The 15988-nt window shown below is 38.8% G+C and overlaps 1 protein-coding gene across 1 annotated transcript in view; it reads right to left on the bottom strand.

Annotated features, from left to right (window-relative positions):
• Nucleotides 1–15988, bottom strand: part of SVEP1 (sushi, von Willebrand factor type A, EGF and pentraxin domain containing 1) — a 136044-nt gene that overhangs the window by 77647 nt on the left and 42409 nt on the right. Inside the window, exons 4-6 of the mRNA XM_071580647.1 lie at nucleotides 7946–8104; nucleotides 7521–7700; nucleotides 2782–2961 (exon numbers count right to left, since the gene is read on the bottom strand). Coding sequence (XP_071436748.1) covers nucleotides 2782–2961; nucleotides 7521–7700; nucleotides 7946–8104 — 519 coding nt within the window. The remainder of the gene's footprint in view (nucleotides 1–2781; nucleotides 2962–7520; nucleotides 7701–7945; nucleotides 8105–15988) is intronic.

Here is a 15988-nt window from a genome sequence, read left to right on the forward strand (position 1 = left end):
TGAAAGCACAAGCTAAAAGCATTCAAATGTATAATACCCAGGAAACAAGTAGAAGAAACACTGTAAAAGCTGTCAGCATGAAAACCAGAGAAAACCGCAGCTTCTTGGGAAGCACCAACAGTCCTGTTTCTTGCTTGAGAAACTTCCAGCTTTACTAAAAAAATCCTAGTACAGCACAATCTTGAAATGTTTGATAAACATTCAGGTGTATCTAGCCTGAGGGAATCTCTTTTAAGTGGGAGAGTTTTATACCAGAAAAACAGCTGTAATAGTCTTGTTTAGCTTTTTTATCTGTGCCCAACTCCAAAATTTGTCAAGCTGATCCAGAAGTCTGGAATTCATGAGAAGCAGAGTGATATCCATACCATTAGTCATATCAATAGAGAATTAATACAGAGAAAAGTATTTCTAAGGAAAGACAGGAATCTGCTCTCACCTGCAACCACCTATGGTGAAACACAACATTGTATTATAATTCTCAACATAAAAAGGAATTTCACTCTTGTGTCAAATAAAAAGATTACAAAGCAAATCACGCTTATTTCCTTCAATTCCTTTGCAAGCACGGTTTCATGGAAAAGAATTGGCCAGTTGGAATCGAAGTGTGGGGTAGGAATTCTTTCAACGCTAGGTGGCATCAACACCTTAGATGCTATCTGCATTTGGGTATTAAACTTCTGTCAATGGGAAGAAAACATAACATGACTCCAGGTGGTGGTTTGTTTTTTTTTTGTTTGAGGGTTTTTTGTTTGAGTTTTTCTGTTTTGTTTGGTTTGGTTTCAGGTTTTTTTCCCCCCAAACTGGACAAATGACAAGCTTCCCTTTTCAGCAGATATTTTGTTTGTCAGTCACCCCTACAATATATGTAGCCTACTCAAAAGTAGCTCACTGCTAACAGTATCTTGAATGGAAAAGACAGACATTTAAAATATATGTAATTTCCAAACTTGCTTAATTAACTCCCAGTCTCCTGGAAAAAGATGCATGAGAACAGACTTCACAGAAGCGACTGCAAACAATCCAAGCAATGTTATGGTACAGTGTCAGTTATAGCTACAGATGGCTGTGGTACAGTCTTAGTGAGCTAACTGGCAAATATGGCAATCTTTGCACTGAGGAGCAGTCAAACTGCAAAGCACTCAGAAAATGAGCTAGAAGAATACCCTGAGGTCCAAGAAATCTGGTTAAAGGCTCTGAAGGTAATTCTGTTTCATTTTTGTAATAGAAGGCTCTGAAATGAATAAATTATCAATTACAAATGCCTAAATACAGCAGGATTTCAGATACCTTTTATGTAGTAGATGATCAATACTAGTCAGAAGCTGTTCAGACTAAAAATAAACAGACAATACCTCCATGACAATGATGATCATTCAGAAAATGAGTACAAAGAGTAGCTTTTGAGAAGGACACCATATTAGCCTTCTGATTTACATCCTTCCACAAATAAAACTGACAACTCTCTACTGAACCAGAATCTCAGCAAGCTTGTTCTAAACATCAGTCTCAAGAAGAAGCAGCAGAGATGTCACTCTTCCCTTTGTGACAATGAAAGGTAACTTTTGTACTAGACTTTTAGACTCAGCCAAAAATAAGATGTTGCCATGGGTAATCCAGGAGTGGAGGCAGTATTGCCTGGTGAGAAGAAATCTTCTGATACAAAGTAGAGATGGATTTTATTAATCAAAATGCTAAGCCAGGAAGGATGAGTTCAACTGATGAATGCAGTTAATCTTCCAATTATAATATTCCAACAGGATTTCAGGGTCCCTTCCTTTTGAAGTTAATTGAAGTTTTTCCACTGACTTTAACAGAAGAAAGATTAAGATCTCTTAAAAAACTGTCTTGATGAATTAATTCTGTGGATTATTTTCATCACTTTAAAGAATGAACCTAGAGATTGAAATTTATTCTTGTCTCTTGCAAAGTCCACACTTTTAAAACTGAAAAATACCCAGTAAAAAAGTAATACAAGTTCAAGCCAAGTCACCTTCCCAACATCAAATTTACTGGATCCAGGTGACATATACTACACCCATGACACCCTAACTAGTCAGCAGTGGATCAGCTTCTGAATTACTGGATTTTCAGCTTGTGCCTATTTTTTTTGGTCTACACTTGAAAGTGTTTGAACTGCATTTCATCATCTAAGTATTTTCTAAGTTATTTTAATACCTGTCACTAGTCCTAAAAGTATACTTCTGAGATATACAGTCCCTTTTTTTCTAGAACAGCAATATATGCTTACCTATCCCTGCCCAACTGGTGTGACCTCTGAATCCTAACTTAGAGTTGCTTAGTTCCTAACTTGTCTTAACTCTTTCTTCCTGCTGGGAGTCCAGCAAAAGTGACAAGGACCACACCTTCACTCTGCACTCATAGTGCCTGGCCGACATAAGTTAGTCCTTGCCTGTAGATCAACTTTAGCTTTAAGGTGGTAACTCAAACCCCTACATTTAATCCGTAGTATAAACCTACAACTTGTATGTTTCCCGGAACTTTATGTGTGACAGCGCCTTTACACTAACCAGATACAACAGCAACCTTTCAGTTATCACCAGCCTCTGCTGGATTTAAAAGATAATCTGTCCTCTTTCTCCATTTACAAATTCCTTAGTCCTTCTCCAACTTCTAAGAACTGTATAAAACATCCACAGACAAATTCTCATTCCTATACTGGCTTCACCAGTCAACAAAATGTGGAGAATTTCGCAGCCATGACAGCAGGTCATAAAAAGGCTGAACTCTAGACATGAACAGACAGTTAGATCAGATACTTACCCACACACTTTGGCTCCTTTGAATCCCACTGTGAGCTTCCCTGGCAGGTGAGTTTGCTGTTTCCTTCAATTTCATAGCCCTCATTGCAGGTCACAAAACATACTGTCTTGTAGGAGATATCAACTGTTGAACAATTAATGTGTCCATTTTCAGGAGATCGAAGTCTGGGACATGTTCGAACTGCCAAGGGAAAAAATGCACCAGTTCACTCTGCAGATTGAGAATTACTGGAGTTACAGTAGTTTGCTCAAGTTTTTAGGGGTGGAAGAGGTACTGGTTTATACACTAGTTATAGTAGTTTGTAAACTAGTTACAGTAGTTCATACAAATTTAGGAAACAGAGCTAGAACAGAGCAGACTTTTTCAAAGGTTTGATGCCTTCCTCTTCTTGAAACAGTCTTACATAGAATATATGAGATCGGACACACACCTCTAAGCTCACCTAAGTTCTGACATAAGTCCAGGCTGATAATTCTGCATCTGGCACATAGTCTGGCCTGCGCTAGTAACGTCTATCACCCTTCAAAATGGGACAGCTGCAGGCAAATGGAATCCTGTGGAAAAGTGTGTGTCTTTGAAAGTTTCTAGTCTCCAACAATGTTCCAGAGTTCTTTGGGACATTTCTATCTGGCAGGATGTTAAAGGCTGAGTGCACACCAGGGAAGAGACTAAGAGCTTATTAACAGGTTGGATGACAGGGTCCCAGTGCTCAGGAACATTCTTAGGTGCTCTGGAGTGTATTCATAGACACAGGCACACGTAAGCCTCCACAAATCATAAGAAAAGACACTCATCATGCTGGAGGAGACACAGAGAGGAGGAATACAAGCCATTTATATACATCAGATCCAGGAGAGATGATAAGGAATGATTAGGCTGTTGCTGAGACAAAAGAGATCCTTTTAGGTACTGCTGCCTCAGACAGTTAAGCTGTACACACCGGCTGTTGGCCATGACTCTGTGACGATGATACTCAATAACCAGCTACTGATTTTATAAAACGAGCAGAAGACTCTAGTTGAAAACTCTGCTCACAGCTGAAGCTGGCAGATACCACTCAGTATGTTCAAAAGTTAACAGAGAAAACACACACGGGCACACAGTGTGACTGCTCAAAACTATCATCAAGCAGACTGCAGTTGCCTACAGTCACAGAATGGCTAAGGTTGGGAGGGACCACAGTAGCACATCTAGTCCAATGTTCCTGCTCTACCAGGGTAATCCTAGAGCACATTGTATAGGATTGTGTCCAAAGGGTTTTTGAATATCTCCAGTGAGGAAGAGTCCATAGTCCCTCTGGACAGTCTGCTACAGTGCTCCAATAACCCTCACAGTAAAGAAATTGTTCCTCATACTTCCTAATACACAGGTGGAACTTCCTCTGTCAGTTTCCACCCATTGCCTCTTGTCCTATTGCTTGGCACCACTGAGAAGAGCCTCTTCAGACACTTACATACATTGACAGGATACCCTCTCAGTCTTCTTGAGGCTAAACAGGTCTAGCTCCCTCAGTCTCTCACCTAATCCTCACAATAAGAACTCTGTTCTCACTTGATTGTTTTTCACAGCTTCTACCGACCTTGCTGGCAGGAGGGCAAGCTCAGGTAATGGATGGTTTCAGACAGCTGAACAACTCTGCTGTGCTTTGGGAAGCTGATTTCACCAGTTAACCCACCCTTGCTGCTACCAGGTAGGAGGCAAAACATGATATCCTCTACAAATGCACTCAAAGGTAACTTGGCAATGTCTCCTTTTCCCAGTAATTATTTACTCTGCACATTGATAAAACAGAACACACCTACAAGTGGGCACAATCACATCCTCAAACTAATAAATGGGCACATAGCCCGAGTGATCCTTCAAATGAAAGCCAGCTGTATAAATGCCAGTGACTACATTGTAGTTTTAGTAGCCTCTGAAAGCTACAAACAACACATATTAAATAACATCTCTTTTGAAAACAGCTATGCTGGCACCTGAGTGGAAAAAAAAATCTGTAGAAAAATGCATAGAATAAGAAAGAAGGGGAAAAAGCCATTCAGATGCACCCAATATGCCTTTACATTACTGCTGTCTCATGTTTACTCTCTGGAAGTACTACTACTGTCATGCTTGCACATACATGGGCACCTTCTAGAAAGTGCATTTAAAAGTTAAAAAAAGATCTTGAAATGTCCATGTTGTGAGAGGCACTCTAAGCTTCAGAGAAGCTTCATAATATGATGTTTCTTAACTTTAGTAGGGGATGTAAGAAAAACATTTTTACAGCTGAATCACATATGCGTAATACACAAGAGAGTATGCTTTGTCTTTTAAGGTTTCTATAGAAGTTAATATTGAATCTGCAGTAAAAAGAAGCAAATGCTAATGAACTCTACTAGTGAGGAAGTCTGAAGGAATTAGGAGCACTGAGGAGGCTCTTGGCAATGTTAATGTGCCTACAGAGAAGGCATTCCTTTCCACTACCTGGTAAGTCTAGCCATTTCTTCTGCAAGGACTACACAGCTGTAGTGTTCTTGCCTCCTCAATTGTTTCAATGATCATGCTTACTCAGTGTGTCAGCATGTCTCTGGCAGAAACCTGTAACTGAGTCCATGTTATCTTGGTAATCGTTCCAATCATTAAACACCAATGCATGCTCTTATCAATAATACATTTTCCATGACCAAGAAATATTCTCATAAAGCCAGTGGAAACAGCAAAACCAGTAACAGTGTATTCTGCTCACTCTGGGTTTTTTCCTAATACATTGTTCTGAATTAAATACATGCTTTGCTGGTTTTTTTTTATGGGTCACCCTTAATTGCATGACATGACTGCATTAATCACTTTCCAATAGCACAGCAGATTTTAGCTAGCTGAAGAACCGAGGAGTAATTAATGTCAAAATCCAAAGCAGTGCAAAGGGATTTTCCTTCACTCTCCCTTCCTAATTTATGTGCTAAACTACTCCTGGGATTAACAAGACAGCTATAAACCGTGACTTTGATCTTGCTCCCTTTCACAGTCTGAGTGAATCAAGACTAGCAGATCCAGCATATGTAACAGTGGGATTTTTAAATTTTTTTTTAAATTGGAAGTCTTCAGTATGATAGACAACGACATATAAAAAGCAAGAATATATCCTTTCAATGCTTCAAAGGATATTAACTCAATATCAAGACAGTACCTCAATGCAGACTTTTCCTCCATCTTCCAAATTCCCTATTAAAGGAAGATCACACATGAACACCAGATAGGTGAATTTTGTTAAATGCTCCAGCAAGATTTTCAAATACTACAATCTTCCACTTCTCTCTGGAAAGTAATTTGAAGGATCCTTTCTTTGTGTCTGACTCCAGCTTTCCCCAGATTTTTAGCACCGGGTGCTACTGTGTGACAGAAACTTTGGCAGGCAGGTGCTTTTTCCTGGTGTCCCAGTCTACCCAGTCTACATCTTCAGGTTATGTTTTGACTGCGAGAAAGTCCACAGCTCTAAATCCTGCTTCTCAAGATACCTTCATGGTACTGGCCAACAATTTATTTCATATTGAAAGATTTTCCTTTCTGGTTTCTGTCATGGGAAGCTAAAAAGGAAAATCATTTTTTTCAGGATTATCTGAAGAAGAGTTCTAAAACGTAAGTAGAAGTGAACCACTATAGGAAGAATGTCCTGAGACACTGATCTCTAGCTCAGACACCTCCCTTCAGAACCATGACTTGGGGTTTTTTATGGGCTGCCAGTGTTTGCTGTACCAAAATGAAGTGCTAATGCCTCCAAGGATCTCTCCTGCCTTCTTCCCTGAACACAATGCCAGGGCAAGAGTTACAGAATGAGGTGATGACGTTTTATTAACTAGTTTCCAGTGCAGCATACTAACATCAGGTGCATTCAAGTCAAATTAAACAAGCTGAATTACATTCTGTAGCTGTTGAGGATGTAAGGGCTGCTGCCTAATTTTTTGAGTGTCTCCTTTGAAGACATAGCGGAGAGACATAGAGATATGGGATTGCAGCTTCTGTTCTAAATCATCAAGAACCCAGCCTCAGACAGAGGTAAGAGATAGTAAAACAAAACTCTGTTCCTATCAGAAAATCCAGAAATAATGTTTCTCAGGATGCTTTTTCTCAATCTCCTCCTTTTCATACCTTCTGTTTATTTCTTTTCCAGCTGGCATTGTTTTACAGTGAACTTCTAGGATACTGTCAGTTCTACCCTACTGAAATTCCACTCAAAATTCTGAAAACTATGCTCAAGGCCCAAGCTTCCCTATTCTTCATAAGAAGAAATTGTAAGAAAGGAAAATGGAATTTTTCCATGGATAATATCTCCCAACACCAATGCCTTTCTATGCCAAGAGTCTGGTGGATGTTCCAAAACAGCCATATGGCAAGGTCTAAATATGGTTCCATATTCAAATACTTGGTAGGTTGCTGGACTTACATAATGTAGACACAAAATTTATAGAAATCAAGTGGAGAGAGGTGAAGAGAGCCTTAAGGAAAAATAGTGTAGATTACTTGCAAAAGACTGCTGGCCTAGTAAATCTTGTACTGTATTTTCTATCGTAGATGTCATCCTTTCATTTTAGGAAGGAGGGAAACAGTGATTGGAATGGATTTTACATCTGAACTTTCTTTTACCAAGTGCTAACAGGATCAGATCTGCAGACCCAGCTATGTAGTGTGTAGAGAAAACCACTGTTAAGAACAAATTCACCCAACAGAAAAATAACTTTTCAAACACATTGCATCCATACCTCTGCAAGTAGCCTCTGATCCAGACCACTGGCCATTTGGCTGACAAAGTCGGATGCTGCTTCCCACGAGATCAAATCCTCCTTTGCAACGGATCCCACAGGCAGCATTAAAGTAATTGTTGCAGACATTCTGGACAAAGTAACCATTTTCAGGGGGCTTCAGTTCAGGGCAGTGAACAACTAAATAATTAAACAACCACAACAGAGTTATGATACTTGCTGGAATACAATGGGCTAATGAAGGAAAACAGTATTTTAAAATTTCTAACTCAACTTGCAGCTTGGTGGTTTTGCTGGTTTGACAGAGAAAAGCTTGCATGCAATTTCACATGTCCTTCACAGTGCAAAACCACTGTGACAATGAATTGTCCCAGCACTTCATTGGGCATTCCAGAGGTATTCTGTTTCTGAATGGCAACACTTACCCTCACAGGTTTGTCCTACAGCACGATATCCCTCCCGGCATGTACAATCCTCAGGGGAGGTACTTCCTGGTGGAGAAGTATGATTCTTATCAGGACACGAGATGCAAGTGCTGATTCCACCTGGTGAACCTTCAGGCTTGTATGTTCCTGGTGGACAAGCTTGGAGCAAAAGGAAACATGGCAGAAAGGAGTTTAGGATGTTCACCTTTCACGTAATGTATTTTTTCAGGTGCGTTGATTTTTTTACATTACTTTTTTTCTACCTCATACATCCAGTGTCACCTTAGGGCAGGAGTATTCTCCACTTAAAGTGGTGCAGAATTCTTAACAGGTGCAAGCTAATGCCTACCAGACTCAATTGAGCTACCTACAGTGATTGTCTTGGGACTGATAGTAAGTCCATGATTAATCATCCTGAAAAGAAACTCAGTCCCAGAAGCCACATCAGGTTTTCGCTGACAAAACCTATGCAGACCTCACAAAGACATTCTTGATTTACAAGTGCAAAAATTAGTTCAGACTAAATACCTGCCACTCAAGACTACACAGAATTTTAATGCATACAGATTGGTAGGAACAAGCTCATATAAGCCAGCAAAAACCCACTGCCTTTGATTAACACATTAATATTATATATAATCAACATATTATATGTGCTAAAATGTATGAGGCACAAATAATGAAGCAGTTAATCAAAGCAACTGCTTCTTGGAGGTTTTATACTAAAATACATTTTATTTCATATTTTTAATTTTGTGTACCTACATGGAAAAGCCTTTAAAAATTCAGGAGATGTCTTCAAAGGCAGAAACTTGGTGAAATAGGCTTTCTGTTCTCTCCCTTGCATTCTATTCTTCGGGAAATAATCACAATTATTTTAATCTATTTCCCAAGGATGATGTGTGAAATAGGGGAGTGACTAATCAACTGGTGCTGCTCAACTGAGTTCTGATTGATCAGATTACCACTTTTCAGAAAAATTTGCATGTTTATTTTGAAGAAAGCAACTGAGTGGCTTACAGTTCAGAGACAATTTTGGGTGCTGTAACTTGGATTCACAAGTTTGTATTTTAAATGCAATTTTAAGAAGGCACTGCAAATGTCTATGTAGTAAAGGATAAAGATACAACAAAAAAGCATTTCAGGAAGGAAATAGGGCAGAAAAATCCAACCACTTTTAGAGGTCAGAATTTTTCATTTTTGTTTTGGGACTTCTAGGAAAAGCATTTGGAAAAATTCTCATTTCCTATAATTCACCTGCTCTTCCTATGCAAGATTGTAGATCTGCTACTACTTTTTCCATCTCTTCTGTGCAGAAACTCCCACCTTGGACATTACGTCTTTCTGAAATATTCTCTCATGCTTCAGATGATCACCTTCAAAATGGCAAAGTATCAGAGGCAGTACTCTGAAACCTCTGAAATACTTCCATCTGGCACTTTGTGGAAGTCTCTGTGCATCCTTTTTAAAACTGTATGCAGCACAAAGTGATGAAGTGCATCCAAAAGGATACAGGAAAGAGTGAAAATTAAGCATCACAGGGGACCTGCTATATGACAAAGCTGCCCTCCATATGCCAGTAGAAGTAAACTGTCTCTTCTGTTCCTTATGTGGGATATAAAATGAAATCTAAATTAAGTGTTTCATTCCAAAAAAAACCCACCACAAACCAATAAACCCTCAGCTTAACTTCTCTCTTTCTTTCAACCTCACCTTAGATAAAGAAGCAAGAATTTTCTGTTTCTGGTTTGAGAACTCTGTGATAAAAATAATCGCCCATTCTGTAATATGAGCATTTTTAACAATAAACCCAGTAATTTGCTTTGGGCTTTGAATCAGTCTGGCTTTGAAGAAAATTATTAATTCTGAAATCACACTTACAATTTGCTCTTTCCAGTGAAACAGCAGGAGGTAAATAACACTGATAAAATGGTTATTAATGTCTCTACTGAGAAAAACAAGTATTTTTTCAAATGTTCTGATTATTTTTGAATGCTTCAAATTCTTATCACTGCTTTTACAGGAAGTTGAATTATATCCTATCTTGGCTTGTTATGTAGAATTTTCTTCAAGTCTGAGTCTCTGAACTCGTTCATTGACCCCCATATACCCTAGATGTATTCAACTATGAAAATCTGTATGAGTTACAATCAGACTTTTCACAAGATAAGACTAGGTTACAGAGCTATTTCCAAGAGTGTGAGATCACAGTCTATCCTGTGATGAAAAAGAGATGGCTTAAGAATGGAGCATAAGCACACTGAATTTTCATCAGAGTCACAGGGGTTAGCCTAGCCACAGTTCACATTAAAACCATCCAAAATCAGCTGTGGCAGAGCAGAGCTTCAGCCATCCACTCTAGACTGTCCATACTTGACCCAGCTCAACTGCAGACCTATGCCCTCCTGCTCCACACAGCACTACAGCATGGCCTAAGTCTACACGCAGTGATCCATTCAAAACTAAATGAGAACTTGAGGGGCAAGCACATCTGAAGACCACACATGGCTCAATCCATGACTAATCCTACGGGTATCTCTCTGGGCTTTCTTCCAAGAATCAAGCAGTGTCAAATTTTTGTTGCATTCTAATCCACCAGTATGCACTCTCCAACTGTATACTTGCAAAAACTGACTGCAGGGAACACATCATAATCTCCAGTGCTATTCTGGAAAAACAACTTGAACTTTTTTTCAAAGTTTGCTTCTGCTTTCCAACAATGTCATGGCATAAGAAGCCTCAAAACAGTGTGTGAATGAACCCCAATGTAAATGCGCACCAATCTGGTACTGCCAGCAAGAATTTAAAAAATGGTGAAAAAATTTTAACAGTACTGGCTTTAAACAGAGGGGAAATTTATATGCGCATCTGCATATATGATTTGCTCAACAAAAGATTTAACTGCTTTTTGTTTCTGAACCACATTGTTCTTTGCCCAGAAGCAAGGGGAGGAGCAAGGAAATACTTCTTGTTTAATGTAATTCTCCTCTTGAGAACAGTGAATGCTCAGTTACACTAGAGGATTACTACTTTAAAGGATATCTGGAAGCAGGGATTAGTGTGCTAACTCAAATAAGCACGAGACCCAAACTCTCCAAGCACACAAAGACAGCTCACACTGAAGTTGTCCTCACCAACAACCTGCTTCGATAAAATAGTAGATATTCATCAACCATTCACATGCAGATTCTATTGTCTGTCATGATAACAGTGCAATAAACTTCTGACCAGAAATGATAATAAAATAAAACATGGTTACTTCAGCATGTCTCCTGCATTCTCTTCCCCAGTTACATTCTCCTTGGTATACAACTAACTGAAAAACTGTAAGAAAATCCAGCATGTCTCTTGTCTCTTCTGGTTTTGAACGTTGACAAGCTTGACGACATCTTAGGCCACCAATGGAAAACACTTCCTTACTTATGCTTAAGTTGCACATAGAAATCTCTAGAAAGAAAAACAGGTTTGCTAGAAAACAAAGACCCACAGGGCAGACATAACAACATCTCAGTCAACTAACTGTACTAACAGCATAATTATATGTCAAGATGTTGCTTGAAGCCGAACAATGAACATGGAATGTAAGGAAAGTCCACTAAAGAGCTAAAAGACAGACTTTCAAATTCAGTAGGAATCTTACAATAATGTAGTATCTGACATTTTAATCTTCACACAAGAAGAATTTAACTTTCTAAAAGTGACAACATAAACCAAGGTTTATTTCAGAGACTCATCAATTAACATTTATTATTCTGTTTGGCTTTTTAAAAACTCCAAATATTAAAGCCAGTGACAAAGTAAAGCCAACCAGTACTGAACCCCCACAATGGCCTAAAGGCTCTGGATTTAAACAGGTGGAGATCATGTGCCTAAGTTCCACCCTGTGACACAGGGTGCAATTCTTCTTCTGAAGATATAAGTACAATTTCTAAGGATAAACAATTATGCCTTAAAAATGTAAGACTTAAAATCTTGGGAGAGCAGCCAAACTCAATTTCCTCTCCAGTGACACTAGTGTTCTAAGTCACTGAAATGGAAATACTCTTCAGTTGTCCTAGTGTTAAGAGAGAGGAGTCAAACTCCACGTATTTCAAAGATTAATTTGAGGGATTTTGTATTTTCTTCAATCCTTAATTTTTCCCACTAACTATATTTACTAAGTAATCCCTGACATGAACCTCTTTTACTACATTTTATGCTAATAAGGGATCTGATTAAGAGTTTATCTTTCGCAGGATACAGCAGGAATCAGCAGGCAATATCCCACTCTCTTCTTTAGCAACCTGAGCACCATTCATACACAGCTACTCTGTTGATTGTAGTCTGCAATTCGCATTCTTCTCCCTAAGTGGGAAGCCGAAATGAAATGACACTTTGATGCAGATCACAAATTACTCAGCCTTGCAGCTTCTATAATGAGGAAGGCAAGCCTAGTTTTCCATTTAATAAAACTGGTTTTATGCTATGGTAATTACTTTATGACACTGGTTACATGCATACATATTCAACAGACCTCCCAGAACCAGCGTATTCCATGAATGCCTGTCCTTACTTGGTTTGCTGGTGTCTGCAAAAAATGATGCAACTCATAGGTTACAGAATCTTGAAGAAATGAACGCTGGATGTTTGTATTCAATTATTTCCTCATTTCCTCAGTTTTTGTTACTGGACATATAGAGACAGGAGATTTTCAGTTGTGTGGATCTTTGACCTGACATATACAGCATTGTATTTTTATTCATTTATTGAAAGCTAAGTGGAAGATCCACAACCAAAACCTCAAACTACCTCACACTTATGTTCTTGGAGGAGAACTGCAGTCAAAAATTGTGGGGTCTCTCCCCACTGCCTTACTTTATCTAAGATTCTCATACCTTGGCAACAGCAACAAAAAAAACCCCCAAACCCAAACAAAACCCAGAAACAAAAATAATTTAAAAAAAATAGAAAAAAATGTCACCCTGAACTTCACGTGCATGAAACAAGTGCTGTGGTACCTGTATTTGCCGTCAGTCGGGTTTTAAATTTGCCACAATGAATATACGCTTTCTAAGGATAAAGCATGCTGTCACAAAGGAAATGGAGATCCTTGTTTGACTCCATGAAGCCACAGACTTCCTGGCACTTTTACACCTACTGTTGCAGCAGAAGATGAGCCTGGTATGTCCTGTAGTACTGGCATGCCATTCCCTCCTGTCTCAAAAAACCCCATTCTGCTGCTGCTTCACAGTTCATTTGTGCAAGGGAAGAACATGAATAACACGGGAGGCAAACTGACAGAAGCTATGATTTCATGATACTCCCCAGTCCTCTGCCATTTCCATGTATTTCACAGGGATATCACTTGGCTGTTGCTGTAACTATTTCACAAGCTATCCCTGGCTTGGGCTAGCAGAAAAACAGGTGACCATGGCCTCTGAAATATATCCCATGGGACCAGCTTGCTTCTTAAAAACTTTCCACATGCTGGGTCTCTATCAGAGACACTACCTCCAGAAATCACAGCTTTTGCTATCACGTTTAATTATCTGAGAAGGTAGGGTTTTTTAAGATCTTCTATATGGTAGGTTTGCCAGGTTCACCACACTGTGCTCATGAAGTGCCTTTAAAAAGCTAAGGAGACAGCAATCTAAACCTTTGGCATATATTGGAACTCACCCTTCTTCAGTCTGCAACATGTATGGTGCCATAAAAAACCCTGAAAAGAACAAGGCAGAAGCACACTAGGATTACAAAAAAAATATGCAAGAAAGTTGCTTTAGTGAAACATTTGACACATAGGACTTGCAAAAAGACTGCAAAGGAAAACCAGGAGCTTGTGTTTATGTGTATGGTTCAGGGAAAGATTTCTGCTAAGTCTCAGCATGTTCTCCAACTCTTTAATATCTCCTGTTATCTCCAGCATGTGCTCTGCATTAATTTCAGACAGCATTGAACCTGTTCATCCATCTGCTCTTTGTCAGTATTCCTTCTCACAGCAACATGATTAGCAATTTAACAAGCTAGATGTCGTCTCTGTTCCCATTTGATGTATTTTGATTAATTTATTAGATTTACAAATTTCCTCTCAACAAGAGGCAGCAGGCTGAAACAAGTCCGAAGTTGAGCTAGTTCCACACAGGATATATAGAAAAGGGTTGATTCAAACCTTTTACTTCTACCAAGTAGAATTTGCAGAATTTGAATGACAATTTGAGATAATATAGCCCTAGATCTTTAAAAAAACCCCAAACTTTCAGAAATAAAAACCTACTCCTGATAAAAATGAAAATCTTGGATCCTCTCCCATGGGGCAGAAGAACTGTAAAGTTGCCTGCAAGGAGACACAGTACTTTGGATGAACATCCTGTCCCAGCAGCATAAGCATCCACAATGTGGGGAACAATCTGCCTGTTTGAAGAATATAAGCCCAAAAGCTACGACTGCTTCTAAAAGTTAGGACGCCTAGAAGGACCTTCTCCACAGGGAGGTCTGGCTGTGAGCCCTGACTGTGCTGAGCATTCCTGGGCAGGCTTGGGGCCAGCACATTTAGAAAGGATTACTGCAAAGGAATGATTCTGACTGTAAAATATCCTCCTCAGTCATAGCAGTAGTCAGAATTTATAGAAAACCCATTTAGGCCCAGTTTTAAGACTTGTTTTTTTTTAAAAAGCAGACCAACTATTGTATGTTAGAAGCATGGTGAGTGCTTTAAACAGATTCATATTTGAACCATGCCTGCATTGCAAGGACACAGGGCTGTTAGATGTATTTAAAATGTTTTACAAGTGTGAAAATAAGGACTACTATATATAATCTTACAAAACTTCCCTTTTTGTTTTAAAGCATGTGGCTTACTCAAGAATAAAAAATCAAAATCCTGATTCCATGCATGGTATTGTAACTTTAGAAGAAGCCTACAAATGTTTTATTCAAGCTACAAGTTCACAGGATAAGTCCTGACAACTTGTGCAATATATATATATATATATACAGAAATGGCAACCATGTATTGAAATGAAGCTCTTTAAATTTAAGTCTTAGTGGCATTTTAGACGGTTTGCAGATTTGCTGTTTGCACAGACATAATATCTAGCCTTGGTAATACATTTGGAGAGGATACCCAAAGCAAACATAAACATAGCTATCGGCTAAGGGTATCAGCTCATGCCAGCTCTTTTGATTTTAGAGTTTGGATACTGATTTATGTCCTGTGTATTTATAAAAGTTATTGTTCTAAGAAGTGTAAAAAATATTTCAAAATTACAAAAACGTCTTTCTGTGAAATTAATTCAGTTAACTGTGCAAATTTGCTATGCAAATAGAGACTATTTATGAATTTATTTATGTGCAAGTGAAGGTTTTGTGTCTAAAACTTCACATACAATTGGGATCTTACTTAAAAGGAAAAATAAAATAAATTCTGAAAATGTTTTGCTCAGAGCAGCCCTACTATACATTCAGCTTCTCTGGACATGACCTGAAAAGGAACACCATCCTGTCCTAGGTGCACTTAATTGCCATTTTGATATACTTGCTGTGAAGTCACACTTTTGCTATTAGAGAAAAAGCAAATTAAAAAAACCAAAACAGACAGGGTGATGGAAAGCAAATGCTACTAAAGAAAGCCCAAACATTTTGTTTAGTTTGTGCTACACACAGGCAAGCAAATACTGTTTTAGAGATCTAGTATCTGTTTTGTCTGAAGGCTCTGAAAGCCGTTTTCTCTAGGCCTGGCTCAATCACTGTACCATGTATTAAATAATTCCACTCATCCTTTCACCCTTTCAGAAATGGTTCTTGGTCAAGAAGGAAAAGGGAAGGACAAGAAAAAAGAACACATTTGTACCAAACCATCACCTACCTCCCTAACAGAATGGATGCCTAAAGGGCTAAAATACCCCTAGACCAGATCCCAAGTGATGGCAGTTAAATACACCAGCAGAGTGAAAAAGCTCCACTGGGCTGCACTATATGCTGCTCAGCTAACTTCCAGGTGAGCTGGAGGCACACTGGAAAGCAAGAAATAAGACCTTCTTTATCGACATCTTGAAAGAGGGACTA

The sequence above is a fragment of the Pithys albifrons genome, chromosome Z, assembly GCF_047495875.1.
Source record: "Pithys albifrons albifrons isolate INPA30051 chromosome Z, PitAlb_v1, whole genome shotgun sequence".
NCBI classification, from domain to species: Eukaryota; Metazoa; Chordata; class Aves; order Passeriformes; family Thamnophilidae; genus Pithys; species Pithys albifrons.